Source organism: Netta rufina (assembly GCF_964035555.1).
Source record: "Netta rufina genome assembly, chromosome: 8".
In the NCBI taxonomy this organism is placed as follows: domain Eukaryota; kingdom Metazoa; phylum Chordata; class Aves; order Anseriformes; family Anatidae; genus Netta; species Netta rufina.
In genome coordinates this window covers 30,550,342-30,568,898 of record NC_140131.1, presented here as the reverse complement: position 1 = coordinate 30,568,898, position 18,557 = coordinate 30,550,342, and the positions used below count along the sequence as shown (strand labels likewise).

The 18,557-nt window shown below is 39.8% G+C and overlaps 1 protein-coding gene across 1 annotated transcript in view; it reads left to right on the top strand.

The window, feature by feature from the left end:
• Positions 1–2,309: 2,309 nt before the first annotated feature.
• SLC44A3 (solute carrier family 44 member 3) overlaps positions 2,310–18,557 on the top strand; it is a gene marked incomplete at its 5' end in the record, with an annotated part of 40,281 nt that continues 24,033 nt past the window's right edge. The window contains 9 exons of the mRNA XM_084290970.1: positions 2,310–2,336; positions 2,489–2,596; positions 5,045–5,187; positions 5,795–5,931; positions 7,308–7,401; positions 8,876–9,045; positions 9,618–9,707; positions 10,344–10,468; positions 11,992–12,178. Coding sequence (XP_084147096.1) covers positions 2,310–2,336; positions 2,489–2,596; positions 5,045–5,187; positions 5,795–5,931; positions 7,308–7,401; positions 8,876–9,045; positions 9,618–9,707; positions 10,344–10,468; positions 11,992–12,178 — 1,081 coding nt within the window. The remainder of the gene's footprint in view (positions 2,337–2,488; positions 2,597–5,044; positions 5,188–5,794; positions 5,932–7,307; positions 7,402–8,875; positions 9,046–9,617; positions 9,708–10,343; positions 10,469–11,991; positions 12,179–18,557) is intronic.

Genomic DNA, 18,557 nt, shown 5'->3' with positions numbered 1-18,557 from the left:
GTGCAAGGTGAGGCGCTGGCAGCCACCACCCCAAAGCTCATTATGGGTACCTGAAAACAGTAGGGCAGAAACTTCAAAGTCATTAGTGGACCCAGTCCATTTGGGCACTGGCAGGATTGGACAAATAACAAGAAAAATATTTCATTATTACACTTTGGATGTGGATTTTTAAACACTTATAAAATCTGAGCCTTGATTAGGGGTATCCTCTTCAATTGTAACATGAAAATCCTCATTTGTTATTATTTACTATAGTCTGCATAAAGCCCTTCGCACAAGTCCGGAATGCTGTCCTGTAACTCTAAGCAAGGAGCAGAGCACCACCTGGTGACATGCCACAGAATTACCCACCTGCTACTACTAAACGCAATAAAGGTTTGATTCGGGCATGTTTAAAATCCAGGAAAAACAAAACAGAAGAACAACAAAAACACTATTAAATTAAAATATTGTTTTGTTTTGTTTTAAATCCCGTTCTAATCCTGAACTATTTGCTATCGAATATAAGATAACTTTCCCATACTGATTGAAAGAATACACTAATTCTGATGCTGTTTGGTAAAAGCAGACCTTACACTTGATTCTGGTAGTTTTCCATGAACTTCATCTGCCTGGAATCTGAATTTTTTAAAAACATTTGCTCTTCTTTCTGCTTTGCTTTATTCACAATAAGAATGTAATGCAAAGCTTAAGGAGAATCATTCAGAAAGAGGCAAATCAACAATGAAAGCTAGTATTTGCAAGCCAGCAGTTCTAGTAGTTCTAGAAGTTCTAGCCTTCATCCTTGGCATTGTTCTTTCAGAATGATTTTTCTCAATCAGACAAGGAGGTTACTCCTTCTGTCCAAGTTACAAGTTATTAATAATTTTGGTTATTTTTCTTGATATAATCAAAATACTTAATTTCTCTTACAGAAAAAAAAAAAAAAAAGAGCATCACATGAAATGTCACATTGGTATTTTGATGGAAGATGACTTCTTTTTTCATGTATTTTTAGAGTGCAGTACAGCAAAGTGAAGGAAAAGTTATTTGTCTATTTAGGTTCTACAGACACAAAATTACTTGTGCAAGATGTATTAAATCTTAAAACTTCATTCTAAGTTTCCTACATTATGAAGACTCTACAAACTGATGAATCATGAACATTAAAAGGTACAATGCTGATAAAGACAGCTGTGAGTTGCCTGGAAACTAAAAGGTTTAGAAAACCCTTTTTAAAACAGTTTTTAAGTTTTTAGCAACCCTATCTGTCATGCTTGGTCTGAACCACTTGTGCAAGGGGTTAAACATACGGCAGAATTTTGCTGAGCCCTATTAAATCAGTGGAAAAAGTTAATTTAAGAAACTGCACAGGTTAACTTTTTTATTATTAATAATTTATTTATATTTATTTTCTTCTCTTTGAAAAATGTATTTATTTTCAGTTAGCATTGAAAAAGCCTGAAATGCTCTGGGACAGAGACTCATATTCTGTCTCTCTCTCTCTCTCTCTTTTCTCTCTCTCTCTCTCTCTCTCTTGTTAAATCTGAGTTTCTGGTATTGTCAATTTACTTGTATCTGTGCTAGTTTGTCACCAGTATTTCATTCTGCATGTGAATTTGAACACTGAGGTAAATTCTTTCTTCTAAGCAAAGCCAGTCTTGTGCTCTCCATCCTGTGCAAGACAGACCACCTCTTCAATGGCTTTTCACAACAGCTTCAATATAATTCTGTTTTATTGCAGTCGCTGATTTTGTATTGCTGAAAAAGCACATTATTCCATTGACTGTCAAGGTAGAGAACAATAATGCACTTTATCTTTTTGATTTTGTAATATTAGCTTTCTCTATTTTATTGATTTGAACACCTATCTAAAAAGACAGCAGGGACGGCACTGCACGGGAAAGGGCTGGCTGCAGCCGGGTGGTGGTTTCTGCATTCACTGGCCATTCCACTCACAGGTGCTGATCTAACTCGGGGTGGTTATTTCTGTGCATGCTAAATTCATGTGCACATCCCTCAGAGGCATGTGCGATCTACCGTGCCAGTGTAATGTAACTGTACAAACATACAGAAAGAGACAACACAAAGCCCCAGCGCAAGCCGGCCGGGCCCCATGGCGGTCTGCATTGCGGCAAGGCCGCCGGGACGGCGGCTGCCCCGGCGAGGGGAGGGAAAATGCCCTTTCCCCGGCGGCAGGAGGAGCCACCGCGGTGCCGCTGCCCGGCCCGGGCGCTCCTCCCGGCAGGGCCCGGCCCTCGGCCCCGGTGGTGCCCCCGAGCGGCCCGGCCCGGCCCGGCCCGAGGGAGGGAGGGAGGCAGGGAGGGAGCATGGCGCGGCCCGGGGGCCGGCGGCAGGTGAGCCGGGGGCCGGCACCGTGGGGCGGGCGAGCTGCCAGGCTCGCGAGGGCAGAGAGCTGCCAGGTGTCGGGCATTTTAGGTGCTTTCAGAGGATCTCAGGCGTTGGGAGCTTGTTTCCTGATTTCACAGTCGGCTTTCTTTCATTTTAGGATTCTGGAGAATGCGTTGCTGAACTAAGGGAATGGAGACCGGTCGTTTACAGAAAGTGCACGGACCCTCTGTGGCTGCTCCTTTTCTTCCTTTTCTGGGCCGGTTCGGTAAGCGTGCCCTGCCCGGGGGCAGCCCAGCCCCGCAGCACGGGGCCGGGGCCGGGGCTGGGGCACTGCTGCCCCGGGGGGCTCCTGCACCGCGCCGCCTGCCCGCACCTTCGGGTCCTGCCCCTGCGCTCCGTGTCCCGGGACTGTGCAGGGCTGGGATACTCGGAGTCTGCTTTCTGTAAGCTCATCAGGCTCCCACTGGACTCTTGTTTCTACTTATTTCACTCTCTGCACCTTTTTGTCCTGCAACATGTCTCTCTTGGTCTGTCAGCTGGGTTTCTGCCCTGCGCCTGGAACAGCACGCCAGCTTTGGGGAGCACGCTTTGTCTTTCTTAAGCATGAGTGTTTTTTCACGACGTTTCTGAGGCTACTGAGGAATGAATACACTATTAAATCAGTTTTAGATTCAATTCCTAATAACTGCTTTAATGGAAGCTCATGCAGAAGAGCATGTACACATCTTGAGCGCTGCATAAGCTGAAGCAGAACTTTGTGATCAGGGTGGTTGGTGGGTTTGTTTGTTTAGATGTGCTGTCCTATGCTTGGCGCTGCGATCAGTGTAAGGCATGCCAAATATTAAACCTGTCAAACGGTGAGGATTTAGGATTTTTGTTTGTTTTCTCTGCTACTATTCTTAGTGTTCAATTTCTGTAAAATACTTTTGTTTAATCTTATTTTTAAAAGACTTGAGAAAAAAAAAAGGGTAATACTGATTTATTCACATAGTGGGGAAAAAAAAAATCACGCTATTGGCTCTGTGGAAACGCGTATCACTGACATGTAGAGAATGACACACCCCTCCAGCAGTCATGCAGCTGTCTATTGCTTAACAATATTTATGGCTTGTATGCAAGTCTGTACCTTAAAAAAATAATAATTCATGTGCACACAGTGCTTGCTGCACTGATGGCAATGGTCCTGTAATTTCTATCTTTAGAAGGTTTACCACATTTTTATTTTTTTTAAAAGCATATTTCAGTGTCAGCTCCTTTTTTTCTTTTTTCTCCTGAAAAACAAAACAAACAAACAAAAAACAAACAGGTATTTGCTTTGTAAAGAAACTGGATCTGAAAATAACTTGTTACTGTAACAAGCATCACACACACAAGTAGTATGCCAACTTTAATTATGGAGTCTCTACAAAGTTCTCCATGTTAAGACAACAGTAACGTGAGCATAATTTAAATAGTGTTATTTAAATAGTTACAGTGCAAACACATAAGCACAAATGAGACTACACTGAGAACTAAGGAGGCACATTTACTTGTTTGTGTATGAGACTCAGTTTCTGCCCAGATACCATCTTTAGTCATGAGTGTTAAAAGTAGAATAACAAAGGCACTAAACCTTAACTAATAAAGCAGTTGTGCTGGGTCTGATATGTGTGTGTGCCATCTCTCCCCAGCACAGCTGATACTCAGCTACTTTATGCAAAGAAGCAGTGGTTAATGAGGGACAGAGAAGACTTCCTGCTGCCAACAATTTGTATGCAGCCATAGAGCCAACTGTTTTGTCCTTTATATATGTGAAATGTATTTTACGCCCCATGGGACAGAGGAGATGATTAAATCACCAAGTTCCTCAGCTGGAAAGCTGTAAATAAGCTGTTGGGTAAAATGCCCAACACTTCAGCTTCACAGAATTACTGCTTCTCGGTACTTGGAAAGGTTCTCTTCAAAGGGCATTTTGGCCCTCATGGGGTACACGAGCAGGGTATATGCTGCATTCCTAGGCAGAGCATCTTATGTTGGCGAAGTGTTACTGCTACTCAGGTAGCAGAGGTGCTTAGCTGCCCCTGAGGTATCCTGGGAGCTGACCTGCAGCGCTGGGGCTGTGGTGAGGCAACAGAGCATCCAAAAGCTCGGCGCAGTGACACCTGAGTTCACTATGTAGTTCTCTTGAGGTTTTTCGCGTGTGGTAAAGAATGCACCTTCCTGAAATTTAAGATAACCTGAATTTTAATTATTCTTTGTTTTTAAAATACACTTCAATAGCAGCTGCAATGTCTCAACATTTCAGCAGATGTAGTGCCCAGGTGTGTCTTGAAGGGCACTCTGAAATATGTAGCAGTGGCTACATGTGGAAAATTACCACCTGAGTGACCTTGCCCAGGGACACACAGGAACTTTGGCAGAGGCAGGATTTAGCACCTCACTACTTCTTTCCAATCATTTTAATCTGAGGTCCTATCTTTCTTTGTCTGTGATGTTCTGCTAAATAAATTCGCATACTGTCTTCGCTTTCTGCAAGATAAAGGAAGGGTCTAAGGAGACAACAGGGCTTAACTTGTCCATATGACTTGGTCTGGCCTTGTTCAGAGGGCTGAATTTTAGATTTAACTGTTTGCCTTCACAAGACAATAATGCATGTGTTAAAAGAAATACTTATTGAATGGGAGGGAAGGGCTATCATAGCATGATTTCACATGAAAAAAAAATGTTTTAATAGATGTTTATAACTGGCTATGCTGTGATGGCTGGTGCGGCAGAAAGACTTGTGCTTGGATATGACAGCTTTGGGAACATATGTGGTAGGAAGAACACTCCTGTAAAAGGGGCACCCCTTTCTGGACAGGACATGACTAATAAAAAGTAAGTACGTCAGATACTGTTTAAATAAATCTAATGTTTAAGAAGGGAGCATAACTTCATACGATATATATCATCTAGTTGTCAATCATTTTCATACATATACAAATACATGCTTAACTTTAAAAGCAAATAAGGTATAAGAATTGTGCAAAATGGTAAGGGAAGCTAAAAATTTAAGATGGAATTTGAAAAGGTACTACATCTTTATGCTTTATGCTGATTTTTTCTTAGATAGGGTCTTAAATAGGACTTCAGACGGACCAGCAGTCATTCTACACAGACAAGTGTTTGAATTTATGGAAGTTTAAAAAAAGCTGAAGTTGCCAGTCATTCTGTCGACTACTGTGTAAGAGAACGCTTGTAGAGCGACACCCACCCTGGAAGTTCCTGATTCCATTTAAGAACCTAAAATGAAATGTAAAGATATAGCATATTCGCAAGTTGCTTCTTAACTTTAGCCTTCAAACTCCGTTTTTTTTTCATTGTATGTGGAAAAAGTTTCATCTGCTTTGTAGCACTTTAAAAAGATGGAAAGAAGACTCAGAATTTAAACCTATGAAAACCAGAAAGCTTGTTTTTTGAAATGAGGATCTTTTTGTCTTTCTAGGTATGTGTTCTTTCTGAATTCATGCAGCCTGGAAATGCAAAGCCTCAAAATCAGTTCAGTTTCCTTGTGCGTGTCTAGTTGTCCACAAGAGCAGCTCAACTCTTTGGAAGACCTCCAGAGTTTTGCAAGGAACAATGGTGTGCAACAGGGAACATGAGTATCTAATGTATCTGTAGAACAGTTGAGAAGATTTCACTTTATTATTCTTCTGTTTGCTACCCTAGGGAGTCATTTCTTACCATTAATTTCCTGAGCAGTCCATGGCAACAGAAAATAAAACCTCGTCTCTGCTTTATTTCAGAGCCATAGTTTCTAGGATTGTTACAGGTCACTTTTGCAAATTTAAAAGCTGTTGATTCATTCCTGCACGATGCTGAGATTATCCAGCAGAAAACTGGCTGCTGAGAATGAACTAAATTGGTTTGTTGGGGATGCCTGTATGTGAACAGAGCTTACATGCTATTTGAGAAACTTGCCTAAGTGGTTCTTTTAAATTTGGTTAAAACCATGATGGAATTATTAATTCTAGATATACATAGGCAGTGTTGCCTTTTTTGACATCAGAGCCCCAAATATGCTATTTTACCTAGACTTTTTTTTTTTTTTAATTTTTCTACTGTTCAAAATGAATATGATGTCAGAAGTAGCTATTGTGCAAAAGAGGCAGCTCCAGTTTATTCATTTCCAACATGTAAGTAAAGTAACCTGTGGCCCGTCCCTTATGCCACAGTGTATGCATGAACTGCAGACCATACAGATACTAGTGGCTATTTTTATTGGAGGTCAGAATTCCATTCTTTTTGGTTTTGTTGATTTTTTTGGCAAGGGTTTCTGTTTAAATTGACAACATTTGTTTTAATTTCATTTTGGGATATTTTGTCATCATTTGGTTATGTACAGAAAGCTGTGAACACCTGTGATACTGTGTAAGTAATTTCAATGTAACTGAATAAAATGGCATGAAATTCCATCCACATGCTAAAACTGCTTGCATATTCATCTCAAGGGAGAGGGCAGTGTTGCATTTTGAATGGCTTGAATACAACCAGCATTTCTATCCTAGAAGCATTATATAATGGAGCAGAGTACCTGGCACTATTTAGGCAGAGTCAAGAAAATATTAAGCTTCTGGATAGATGTATATTCTGTTCTAAATTATGAGGGACCTGGTTCTATTGTAGCTTGTGTCAATTTAGGCTTTTCTGTTGTCTAAAGGAGCAAGAGTTTAAAGCTGAAGTACTGTACTATGGAACAAACAGTGTGCCTGTGCTCAAGGAAGATCTGTAAACGGTAATTGAAGTTAAGTGTAGAAGAAGACAAAAGATCCTGTAGAGGTTGCTGTAGATTTACCCATTAATTCTAATGGGTAACTAATTCTAATCTACATTCCTACAAGAATATCAGTGATGAATATGACCTGCTAAGGGATTAAAGCAGAAGTGCGAACAAAACTTAATGTATTTTTTTCCAAAATTATAACTAATATTAAGCTACCATTTCTCTTATTTCTTAGGTTCTTGTCTTTGTGTTTACAACCTGAACGTTTCCAGCTACACACTAAATCCAAAGGCAGCTGAGTTGTGTCCCACACTGCCAGTTCCACCAAGGTAAGGATTAATGGGTACTTTACAACACACTTGAGTCCAAGCAGCTTCTTAAGGGTTCTTAGTTCCTCACATTTTGTAGCTGACATGATGCTTTACAATCAGAATTTTGTTGCTGTGTGTGCCTGTGAACTCGCCCGTGTCATGTCCCACAGAATGAACAAGGACTGCATTCTCATCATCCCTCCACCCTTTAGAGATGCTTCCTCTCCAGCTCAGGGTCAGAACGCTCCTCATGAGGAGCAGCTTATCTCCTGCACAGACTCCCTCAATGCCAAGGAAGAGGAGCTGTGCTCTCAGACCTGGCTTGTTACCCTGAACCCAGAAATATTCTGTCAGAATCATTTCATAGCCACCTGGCTTGAACCGCAGGTCTGTGGATGTCAGCATCTAACATTCTGCAGCATGTAAAAAGTACAGATGTCAGTTTAGTTGTATTGTTTAATTTGTTACAAATTAGTGAGTCAAAATCCTTAAACCCATGATTTTCAATTCCGCTGTCATGAAGATACAGCAAAGAATTGGAATCTCCATGTCTGCGGAGCGAAGTCCTCTACTGCTCTGAACAAGAGAAAATAGAAGGGGGGAAAAAAACACAGAAGAGAGCAGGAGACATATAAAAGCATTATACAGTGGATCAAAGAAAGGCATGTAAACTGATGAAAAATATGGTGTATTTTACTTATTTCTTTGACATTTTAAGCCTTTCTTTATTTGGCAAGGAACTTACCATATACATCTCACACAGTAACATTTCACAGTAGCAGCAAAGCTAGTCAGAGAGACCTCTCCTTTTTAGGTAGGGATGTCTCTTTGTTGTAGTGTGGTCTTGCCAAAATAGGATGATAAATTCAATAAGCTGGCTCTGAGAGCCAGATAATTTCATATGTAAATATTAGGTGGTGGTAATTGTACATTACAAACATTGTTTTGGAGCAGCTTTGAGAATACTTAAATATCCTCAAAATGATGCAAAATGTTCTTGGTCTAGAATTATCTACAACAACATAGTTTACAGCCATGCTAGCAGGAGTTTAGGTTTCCCATAAACACATGGGAGCAAAGCAGACAAAGCCAGATTAGAAACAGGATAGGAGCTACATGCTGATGGTGATTGAGATAGTAATTCTCCAGGTTGGTCCTGAGTGGATGTTCTAGCACAGCAACACAGGCATGGTGCTGCCAAGAGTTTATTTTGCAGATGGAGCATAGAAGTACTGTCTGGCCACTTGTAACAGACCACTGCCATGCCCGTTGTCCTGTTGTGTCAGACTCTGTGTGTAAGGTTTTGTCCCAGGCAGGGAGGATAACTGGTAGGTTGCAGATTGTCTGAATGCTGCTGCAAAAGTGTATTGAGGCTGCTGGAAGGGCACTGCAGAGGGCTTGAAAGGGAGCCGTGGAATAGATTGCTGTGAGTTTGAAACTGTTTGTCCAGTAATGAAAACATTTTTCATCATCTTTTTTTTTAACCTTCCAGTAAATCTTTTCCATTATTTAATCGGTGTGTTCCACAACATCCTGAATGCTATTCCAAATATGCATCTGTCTTAATAAGTATGGTTAATGAAATGGATGTTTTTCACCGAATTCTGAGTGGAATATTGGCAGGAAGAGATACTGTGATAGGACTGAGTGTCCTTGCACTAGGTAAGGTTACAAATAAAAAATGAGGTTATAAATAAAAAGTGAATAATATTCAATTAGAAAGTGAGGTTTAAAATGTTTCTATGACCTTTATAGTTTTTTATTTAAAAGTACTGACCTTTTTTACATTTTCTGGGCAGAAATGTTTTCAAGAAAGAGTTTTTGTTCCTTATCAGGAGGCATAGACTGGTGAAATTCAGTGCTAGCAAATACCAGATTCTGTGTTCCTAGATATGATCATATACCTTTTTTCATGGGACTAAGAAATTGTTGATAAAAAGAACAATAACATTAGCTTTAACATTTTGATTTTTACTTTAGTCTTTATATATAATATTATTGAATAGCCAGTTATTCCCAAGGTGAAATATTTGAGTTATAAACTCTTTACTAGAAAGTTATAGATAACTGTTTCAAATGTTTAAAAGGTCACCAACTTCAGTACATGCTGTTGCTTTTGAGACCACCCTTGCAAAGTAAAAGCCCAAATTCTACAAGAACCTTAAACTTAACTATAATATAAATAAGAGTTAAATAGTTGGTAACACTAATAATAAACTTTGTGTATTTTTCAGCTTTCTGTTTTATAGTGGTTTTAACCTTCAGATTCATTCGGACACTTCTGGTCCATACTTTGATTGCGCTGGTTGTATTTGGGTTGTTATGTAAGTATATTTACCTTTTAGTGTATGCGTAGTTAAAGCACTCATCTCACTGAACTGAAGGAGAGACAGCTGAACAAACAGCTGTCCCTTTTCTCCATGGCCCTCCTCTGTAACCTTAAGCTTACCCCAGCCATTTCCAAACTGAGTCCTGCTTGCCTTGGGATGCCAACATCTGGCTGTGTTGTTCCAGCTGCTAAGTGTCGGGGTGATGATAAGATTGAGTTATTTATAGATGCCTGGAAATGACATTTCTTTTGGCAGATGAGTGCAGTTACGAAAATGCTGCTGTTTCACAGAAAGTTTAGTGAAATTTTATATTGCCTGCTTTGGAAAGGGAAAACTGTAGGAATGTGTCCAGCTAATGCTTGTCATTCCATAACAGTTAGCTTCTTATTTCCTCAACAAAATTATATGGCTGAGTTTTAGCCTAGCTCCTTCTTCTGGGTTTGTACCTCAGACTAACAGACCATGATGTGAATTTTCTTTGTGATCATGGATACTGTACCTCTCATACATGACAGCTCCTGAGCGGAGCTGGGTATAGGCAGAAGGGTGAGAAGTTCAGGAGGGAGGTGGGACGCTGCATGCTGCAGCCTGGGGAGCACTGCCCACCTTCACACTGCTTGTTTGCTGCAGTTGTCTCAGGTGTCCTCTGGTGGCTCTATTATGACTACAGAAATGATCCCAGCACTGAACTGGAAACGCAAAAGGAGAATGTAAAATTTCTACTTGGATATGCTATCTTCTCTACAATAATTACAGTAAGTAGTAGTTTACAGTAAGCAGTGATGGAGGCTGTAACTAAAAAAATTGAACTACAGGGGTTCTGCAGCAATAAGAACAATTCCTCATCCATTTCAAATTTGAAAAGGAGAATCAATGATGAGATCTGCTTACACTCGTTTAAACAGTTTTATATCTTCACTGTGAATTTCATTTTTCATCGCAGGGCTGTGTCACACTTGTATAAGCAGCATTAGCACCAGTTTTGTGGAAATGCAGAAGTTATGTTCCATCCCCATTCTTCTGTGCATCAGCTAGTTGGAGAACCGTGGCAAATGAACAGAGTGGCTCTGGCTCCTCATGAACGAGATCTGTGCCCACCGTGGCAGAAGTAGAGGGGGGTGGCTCTTTCAGGCAATGAAAGGGGTAGGTGAAGCACAGGCAGCAGTGTGTAGGCCTCAAGTTACAGTGTTAAGTTCTGCTTTTCTCTCACTGACCTTGTTTTCCAACAGAAAACCTGACTTTTGCCTTCAACTTTTAAAGACTTTTTTTTCACTCTGATGTTGCAGTGTTAGTCATTGTTCAATACAAGCGTACCGTTTGTACTTGATGAGACATTTGTCAAAATGTTTGTATTTTTGTTTTCTTAAAGCAGATCCATAGACTAGAATTCACTGGATATGAACAGTCTAAGAGTTTATAGCGAAAATATAAATGTTACAGATCAGATTTTTTTCATATCCTCTGTAAGTTACGAACTTACCTATTAACTTCTGTTGATAATAAAAGGGTAAGAAAAGGTCTATTTGTATACAACTGACTTTCATTCATAGGACAGTGGGAGCGTCTGCTGCAGATTGCTCTTCTCTCATGACTGGTGGCATCTTTGTAGAACAGGCAAGAAAACTGGTGAAGCAATTGCCACTGGTTGCATTAATTATTTTATGAATTCCAGCCTGCCTTTTAAATGTTGTTCATAGTTCCTTGTCAAATACAAAAAACTTGTGAAGTGTGGTGTTTACACCTTGTTGTTGTTTTTTGAATTTGTTTTTGTACTTTGGGAAAACTGAATTATTTAAGTGGAGGTTTCATCTTCTGTCTGCTTTGCTTCAGTGTATACAGAGCTCTTATATCAATTTAGTTTCGCTACTGTTACTTTCTGCAGAAAAGGACTGGACCTTTTTGAACCATTGTGAATGGTGGCAAGCTGACTTGAGTAGGAAGGAAATTTACATGTTCATTACATATAGAGTATCTGAAAGTGTAGCATGAAACATACATTTATGTTTGTTGCTGTAAAGCAAAACAGACTGTTTCCATTGGGTGAACTGCAGTTTTTTGAGTCTTATTTTGTTTTAAAGCAGCAATAGTAATATTTCATAGATCTAATTTCATGAAACTAATGATTTTAATTCACAGACTCCTTGATAATATAGGCAGCATCTTAGAAAGCATTTCCAGTGCAGTGTTTATGGAATATAAATTTCACATGTGACAACTTCTCCTACTTTTCTTAAGGAAAGAAAAAAAAGTACTATTTTTGTTTTATTTTTTGTAACAGATTGTTCTGCTTTCCCTTATACTTGTGCTAAGAAAGAAGCTTCAGTTCACTGTCCAACTCTTCCAGATTGTTGGTAAAATGATAAGCAGAATCCCTTTCCTCCTTTTCCAACCACTTTGGACCTTTCTGATTCTGATTGTCTATTGGATATTCTGGGTTGCTGTGCTACTAAGCTTAGGAACTGCAGGTAAGTATATGCTTTCCATGTTTTTGATGAATGTTATCTGCTTCCTAAGTTCAGTTCTTAAATATGTGACCTTCTGCTGTTAGTATGCAAAATATGGGCTAGCAATGTTATTTAGCCATTTTACTCTTTTTTTTTTTTTTTTTTTTAACTCTTGCTGCAGTCTTTGACATTGCTATATTTCTGTGAGTCAGCACTACAGGAGAAATGTTTTTTGCTCCTAGATGTGGGCTTTAGGTTTGTTCTTTCTCAGTTACTTAATTTATGAATAGATGGTGGTAGATATGTATATGCTTGATGTATTTAAATGAGGAAAGTAACATTCTCATTTCGTAACTGCATTAAAAGTTGTCTTCTCTCTCCTGTTAATCTCCTGTGACTATAAACAATGTCCAGATCTCGTGGAGGCAGCACATTGTTTTAGGGCAGTACTTTATTGACAACTGCTGTAATTATTTAGATTGGTACAATAGTACTTGGATCGATTCAGAGGCTCTTGCAATTGTAGAGGAGGTGCTCTGTAGAGAAAGTCAATCATACTGTGAAAGATCTGTAAGAAGAACGGATTATGATTATGGAAATGGTATTACTGAGGGACATTCTGCTATAAGATTTGTCACTGATTGAACCATAGCTAACTTGGATGCTGTCCCTTGGCACAGCATCACTGTCTGAGGGAGGGGAAGGTTATCCTTTTGTGAAACCACCTGAAGGAAGGATGCTAAGCTGGTCATGTATAGCTCTGGGAATAACTCTTCATGCAAATATCAGCTTTTGTCCACAGGAAGCATGATGATTTGAGTGTTGAATTTTTTTGTTTGTTTTTCATTTTGAATTTCTATAGTGACTGCTAGGAGTCAGATGTTGTCCTGTGGGTTGGCGTTTGTACAGAATTGATGCAGGCAGACAGCTGTTTGTCATGGAAGCTTTAGTTATTCTTGTGTGTTTTGTTGTTGTTTGTTTGTTTGTTTTCCTGAATCTTTGCGGTCCTTTGTGTGTGGAGAAGCAAATGCAGCCAAGCTCTTTTAACGCTTATGTTTTATTTTGTTATGTGCTTCCACCACTTTTTGAGCCTGTGGCTGTAGTAACTCCTCTGCACAGGCTTGCAGATCCCTCCAAGGCCAGAAAAGCCTCCAACTTTTCTGTAGCTGAGCCCATTTGCCAAAACTGGCAGTATTCCCCACCTCTGTGGGTCAGGCACCTCACTCGTCTCCCATGACAACTGCTTCCATCTCAGTCTCACTCTCTTAAATCTGGCAATGTACAAAACCCACTTCACCTGCAACATGAGACACCCTCTGTCTGAGTCTATACTGGTATCGTGCATCAGCCAGCCACTGCTTAGGCTAGACCGGGATCTATTTCCCTCCATTTTTCCTTGGGGAGTTATGCAGGTTTGCAAGGATCTCTCTGTTTCAGCTACCATTTTCCCACTAGCTCATGTCCATCAGAAATTGCTGCTTGAAGCACTGTCTGCCTGATGACGGTCTGACCTAGCAAGGCCAGATGTCCAGCCTGCAGTCTCTTTGTGAGTGGTTCCTGCCTGACTAAATAGTCAGACAAATTCACTTTTCTTTAAGGGTCATGGATATTTCTTTTCCATGCTCCTCTGATTTGGGTTTTCCGATTACAGAGGCAGTATTGTGTGCTAGACATACCTTTGAGTGTTAGCTTTTCTGTAGTCTTCATCCCATTTTTGCACATATCAGTTAGGTGGCAGTAATTTTCAAACTGTCCTTGTTGGGGTACCTTTTCACTGGTTCAGACCAGTCCTTTGAGCATCTCCTGGGCTATCAACCAACTGCTCATTTCATGCACCTGCTTGGATCAGAAGCAATTTAAGATAAACATTAACTATAGTAAAAATAGCAGCAGGTAAATAAAAGGAATGATAACACACGGATTTGCTAAATATATAATTAACAAGAACTATTAGAAAAAATACTACATTTTTGATTTTTATCTGAGCTGACACATTACTCACAAGAATATTCATTGGTACTCTTAATAAGCACACGTAGGGATGTGAAGCTTGCCCTTGTTAAATCTAAATTTAGAAAATGCCAGCCGAGTCTGTCATATTGAAAAGCTTTTGGAAATGCAGAAATCATTAAAAGAGTAGAAATATTTTAGCTTATATGACAGAAACAGCTTGATGATAAGTGCCGGGTGGGGAATTAGTCAGATACTTCCTGGAGGCTTTTACAGATTTGCAGGAAAATAGTGAGTTGCACATTATATCTGAGAGCAAATTCCACATGTATTCACAGGGAAATAAAAAACAGTGAAAACTGACTTTGAGAGACTTTTTATGATTTTTCCATGTTGTGCCATTTTCCCATATTGGTTACGTTCTTTGTTTTCTGCTAGACATTTCCATTCAGCTTTTTTTTTTCCTGCCATAGTGGAGAGCAGAATTCAAATGGCTTGTGACTTGCTCTAACATTCATAGTGCAGCAGACATCTCTTGGCTCAGAGGTATTTTACTTTTTTTTTTTTTCCCCTAGCATAATAGGAACGCTAGTGCTCCAAGATACAAATGGCAGTATGGAAGGCAGCATAATCTTGCTGCATAGTAGAGCAATGTTGAAATTTCTAGCATGCTTTCAGTTTTGAAAGAATTGATTTCTTGCAGATATTCTTGCATAAGAAAGGGAGGTCATTTCCAGGCACTTAACTATCAATATATTGCTCATGTAGGGAGTCTAGTAAAACATAAGTTATAACTGAAATCTTCTGCCAGGATATTTGTAGTGTAGGTGGCAATCCTTGTATGAGTTTTCTACTAATAGATAGTATGTTAATATTTAGAAGGGAATGTGTATCTGATAAAGGATCTGTACCAATTCTAAGTTACAGCCTAAGCATGAATGCAGGTAGCAAATGCACTCTATGAGTTTCATTCATTTACCTGATTAAAACTTGAATCCATTGGTTTTATCATTTGTTTGCAAGTATGCTTTTTATTACGATGTCTGTGTTAAATGGTGGCTGTTGTTACCCAACAGATGTAAACTGAGTTTTTGGCAAAGTCCTGGGGCTGAGGTGTTTATATGTAAATAACATGTAAATGACCTGCAGCAGCCCCAGTGCCCACTAGGTGCCGATAAAGTAATGTAGGAAAGGTTTATTTCTGGATCTACTCAGTTGTTTACAGCTGCTCTGATTACAGAATAACTCCTCCTGAGAGGAGCTTGAAGACAACAAAGGCAGTTTTAGCCTTTTAATGATCTGGAGAGGTAATAAAGGATTGTTTTTATCTGGCTCACAGATCAAGGGGTTTTGATGAGGTGACGCAGAAGGTCGGTGTCAGCAAGAAGTATGATAGTTGTTCCAGTCCCGTACTCTACCCAGTAAACCACATCTTAGATTTCTTTTGTAGCTCAAAACGAGGATAATAATCTCTAGGCTAGATTTGATATTGAGAAAATTCCTTCAAACTTTATTTAAAATTTTCAACCCAAATATGAGTCCTCAAAATGCTGACTGTTAAAGCAGATCACAGTAAGGTAGCTGGTTGCGTTGGTGTTTTAGAATGGCTAGAAATTAAGCATCCCATAAATATATATATACATATATGTATATACTGTACTGTTTGGCTAATAATACATTGGCAGACCAGCTTTGTATTTTGTACTTGTTTTCTTTAATCACCCTGTAGATGGAAGACATTTCTTTTGTGTGTTTTTGTTTTTTTTTTAAATTCTGGGGACTTTTTGCAACAGCTCACAGATCTTTTCTGAAGATCTCCCAGGATCTGCTCTCTTTGAACAATTTGTTTTCTCTGTTGACAAATAGCTGCCTAGCCAGACTACATAAAATATAGGTGGTTATGTCTTGTTTATGACATTTTGACTTTTTTTCTCACGCGTGTATTTTCTGGATCTATATCTTAGACGGAAATACATTAAGAAAGCTGAGAAACTGAAACGTTTATAAAAACACGAGTCTTTTGTATAATACAGAGATGGGCAAATGAAATTGACTTGCTACTGTGCTGCACCTGTTCTTAACATTTTTCTTGGATCTTCACTAGTTATATAATATTTATAGTGTCTCTGCATCTTACAGCTCTGGAGCACTGGATTCTCGCTTGAGCTGTGATGCACCTGATCTTTATGTGAGCACACAGGCACCTTATTTACGTCCTCTCCAAAAGTTAGCGTTACTCTGAGAAGAGACTAACTTCTTGGGAGCTATAGGAACCTATAGATGCCCTTGGAAAGGTACTTATGCACATGACTGGCTTGAAAAACGTTGATAATCCTATTAAAATCAGTGGGACTACTTATGCATTTTAAGGTAGGCACCTGCTTAAGTACCTCAGTAATTCAGAGTCCGTAAGAGCAGCAGAGAGCAAGTGAATTCCAGACCTAGAGATCTAGGAGAAATGCCAGGCTCCACGAGACTTGAGACAGCGCAAACAGTGGCACCAGTTAGAACCATTAGCCGGGTAGGAATGGAATTCAGCTGTGCTTTGGAAAAGCTGATATGTCTTAGGGTTATTGAGTCTTACTGTTTGTGAATTTGTGTGGTGTTTCATTGCAGAACTTAAGTGGCTGTCTGGCACAGCAAAACATGTCTTTCAGCTTTCTAGCGTGCGGGAGCTGTGAAGTCCAGGTGGCATTAATACTATGTATGTAATGCAGGATGAGAAGGCAGCGTGAGATTTTCCTGTAGTGGAGGTGCATCCTACAAGCAAGAGCAATTGAACTGCTATATAAAGTTGTTCAGTAGCTAAACCAACAATAAAAACCTATTGCTTGCAGGGTCCTTGACATTCCAATTACCGTTGTCTAGCTTTGCTGTAAATACCACTACATGGAAAAATACATAAATAAAATTACACAATAAATTCTGTTGGAGGATGCATGAAGATTCAGTGCATGCTGCCAGAACCTTTCCTCACTTAGCAGTGGGAAGTGCACATTGTATTTTCATGTTAACAGGAACTGATAAACAGGCTCTCGGTATTTTCTGGGCAGTGGTTCTTTGTTCTGATAACGCAATTACTAAACTAGACTTCCCAGGAATTTTCATCCCTTTAAAACAGCCTGCTGCTTCAGGCATCAGCAAAAACTTGCAGCAGCTGCTTCTGAACAAGTCTTAGAGTACCAGAGTGTAGCTGGTGATGCTGCCTGTGCACGCTGCCTTCCCTGTCATTGCACTGCTGCGCTGGCTGGTACAACAGCACGGCACGGCATCACACTGCAGTCAGTGCACAGCCAGGTGGAGGAACTGTTCCGAATCCTGCTGCAAACACTTGTGATTGTTTGCATTGTTAACAGCACTGCTTTGAAGTATTTGCAGCAGATAAACATTTGTACTGATCAGAGGTTTTCAGATTTGGTGATTCAGCTGGAGGACTCTAGTTCCGTAAGCTCTTTACTATTGACTTATTAGCCTTACCACTAGGAATGTATATATAGTACACCAGAAGGATTCATTTTCAGCAGACTCTGCTGTGAGAATGTAGTTGGAGGAAAAATGCTCTGCTGACAAATTAAAACTGTATTTCAAGGCTTTGTTGAGAAAGTTTAGCTTATGTGAACAGTAAGAAGAAAGTGCAGTGATGAGGAAAAAGGCGTATACTTTTCTCATAAGCATATCTAGGGTAGCATTACAGTTTATATGTGCTGCTAGGACTGACATGAGAAACAGCATTGTGTGGAATTCTGTTGACAACGTTGTATATGCACAGTAGGCCCAGCATACAGGGTATCAGTCAGGCACAGATATTTACATTGGTAAACAGATTTTTGTGAGGTAACAAAACCTGTGCAGCAGGGTACAGTGCTGTACATGCAGCCGTGTGTGAGGTTGGCCAGGAAACAAAACTATTGCTGTTGTTACTGCAGGTGGTTATTTTAGTAGGCTGGAAAAAAGCAAAAGGAATTAGTTTACAATGCAGATATTTGCCAATCCTCATGACAAAGCTAGAGAAGCAAAACCAGAAATGTGCCTTTTTTTTTGAAAAAGAAATGTTCAGGTAGATTGTATGCTGGAAAACATGGTTAATTCTGCTACCAAACGGCATTATGTCTTTGCATAGAAATGGGGAGGTGGTAGACCTTGTATTTTATTGACCTATCATTTGCACAAATTCCTCAGAAAAGGCTATAGGCTATGGTTAATGAGCATATCTGGGGGAAATTAGTTGGGTGTGCTGCAGGAAACTGGCAGTCTAGAGCCCCTGGAAGAAGCAAGGGTGATGAACCCCGCCTTGGATTCAGAACAAGGAGGGAAGATATAGCACATAGCTTGTTTTAATGTGCCAAAGTAGATGAGTCTATTCTAAAAAAAGCTAAAAAGGATAAATAACTTTTGTATCCAAACTTAAAAACAAGGAGTCAGGGAATGGGGAAGAATGGCTGAGAGTTTG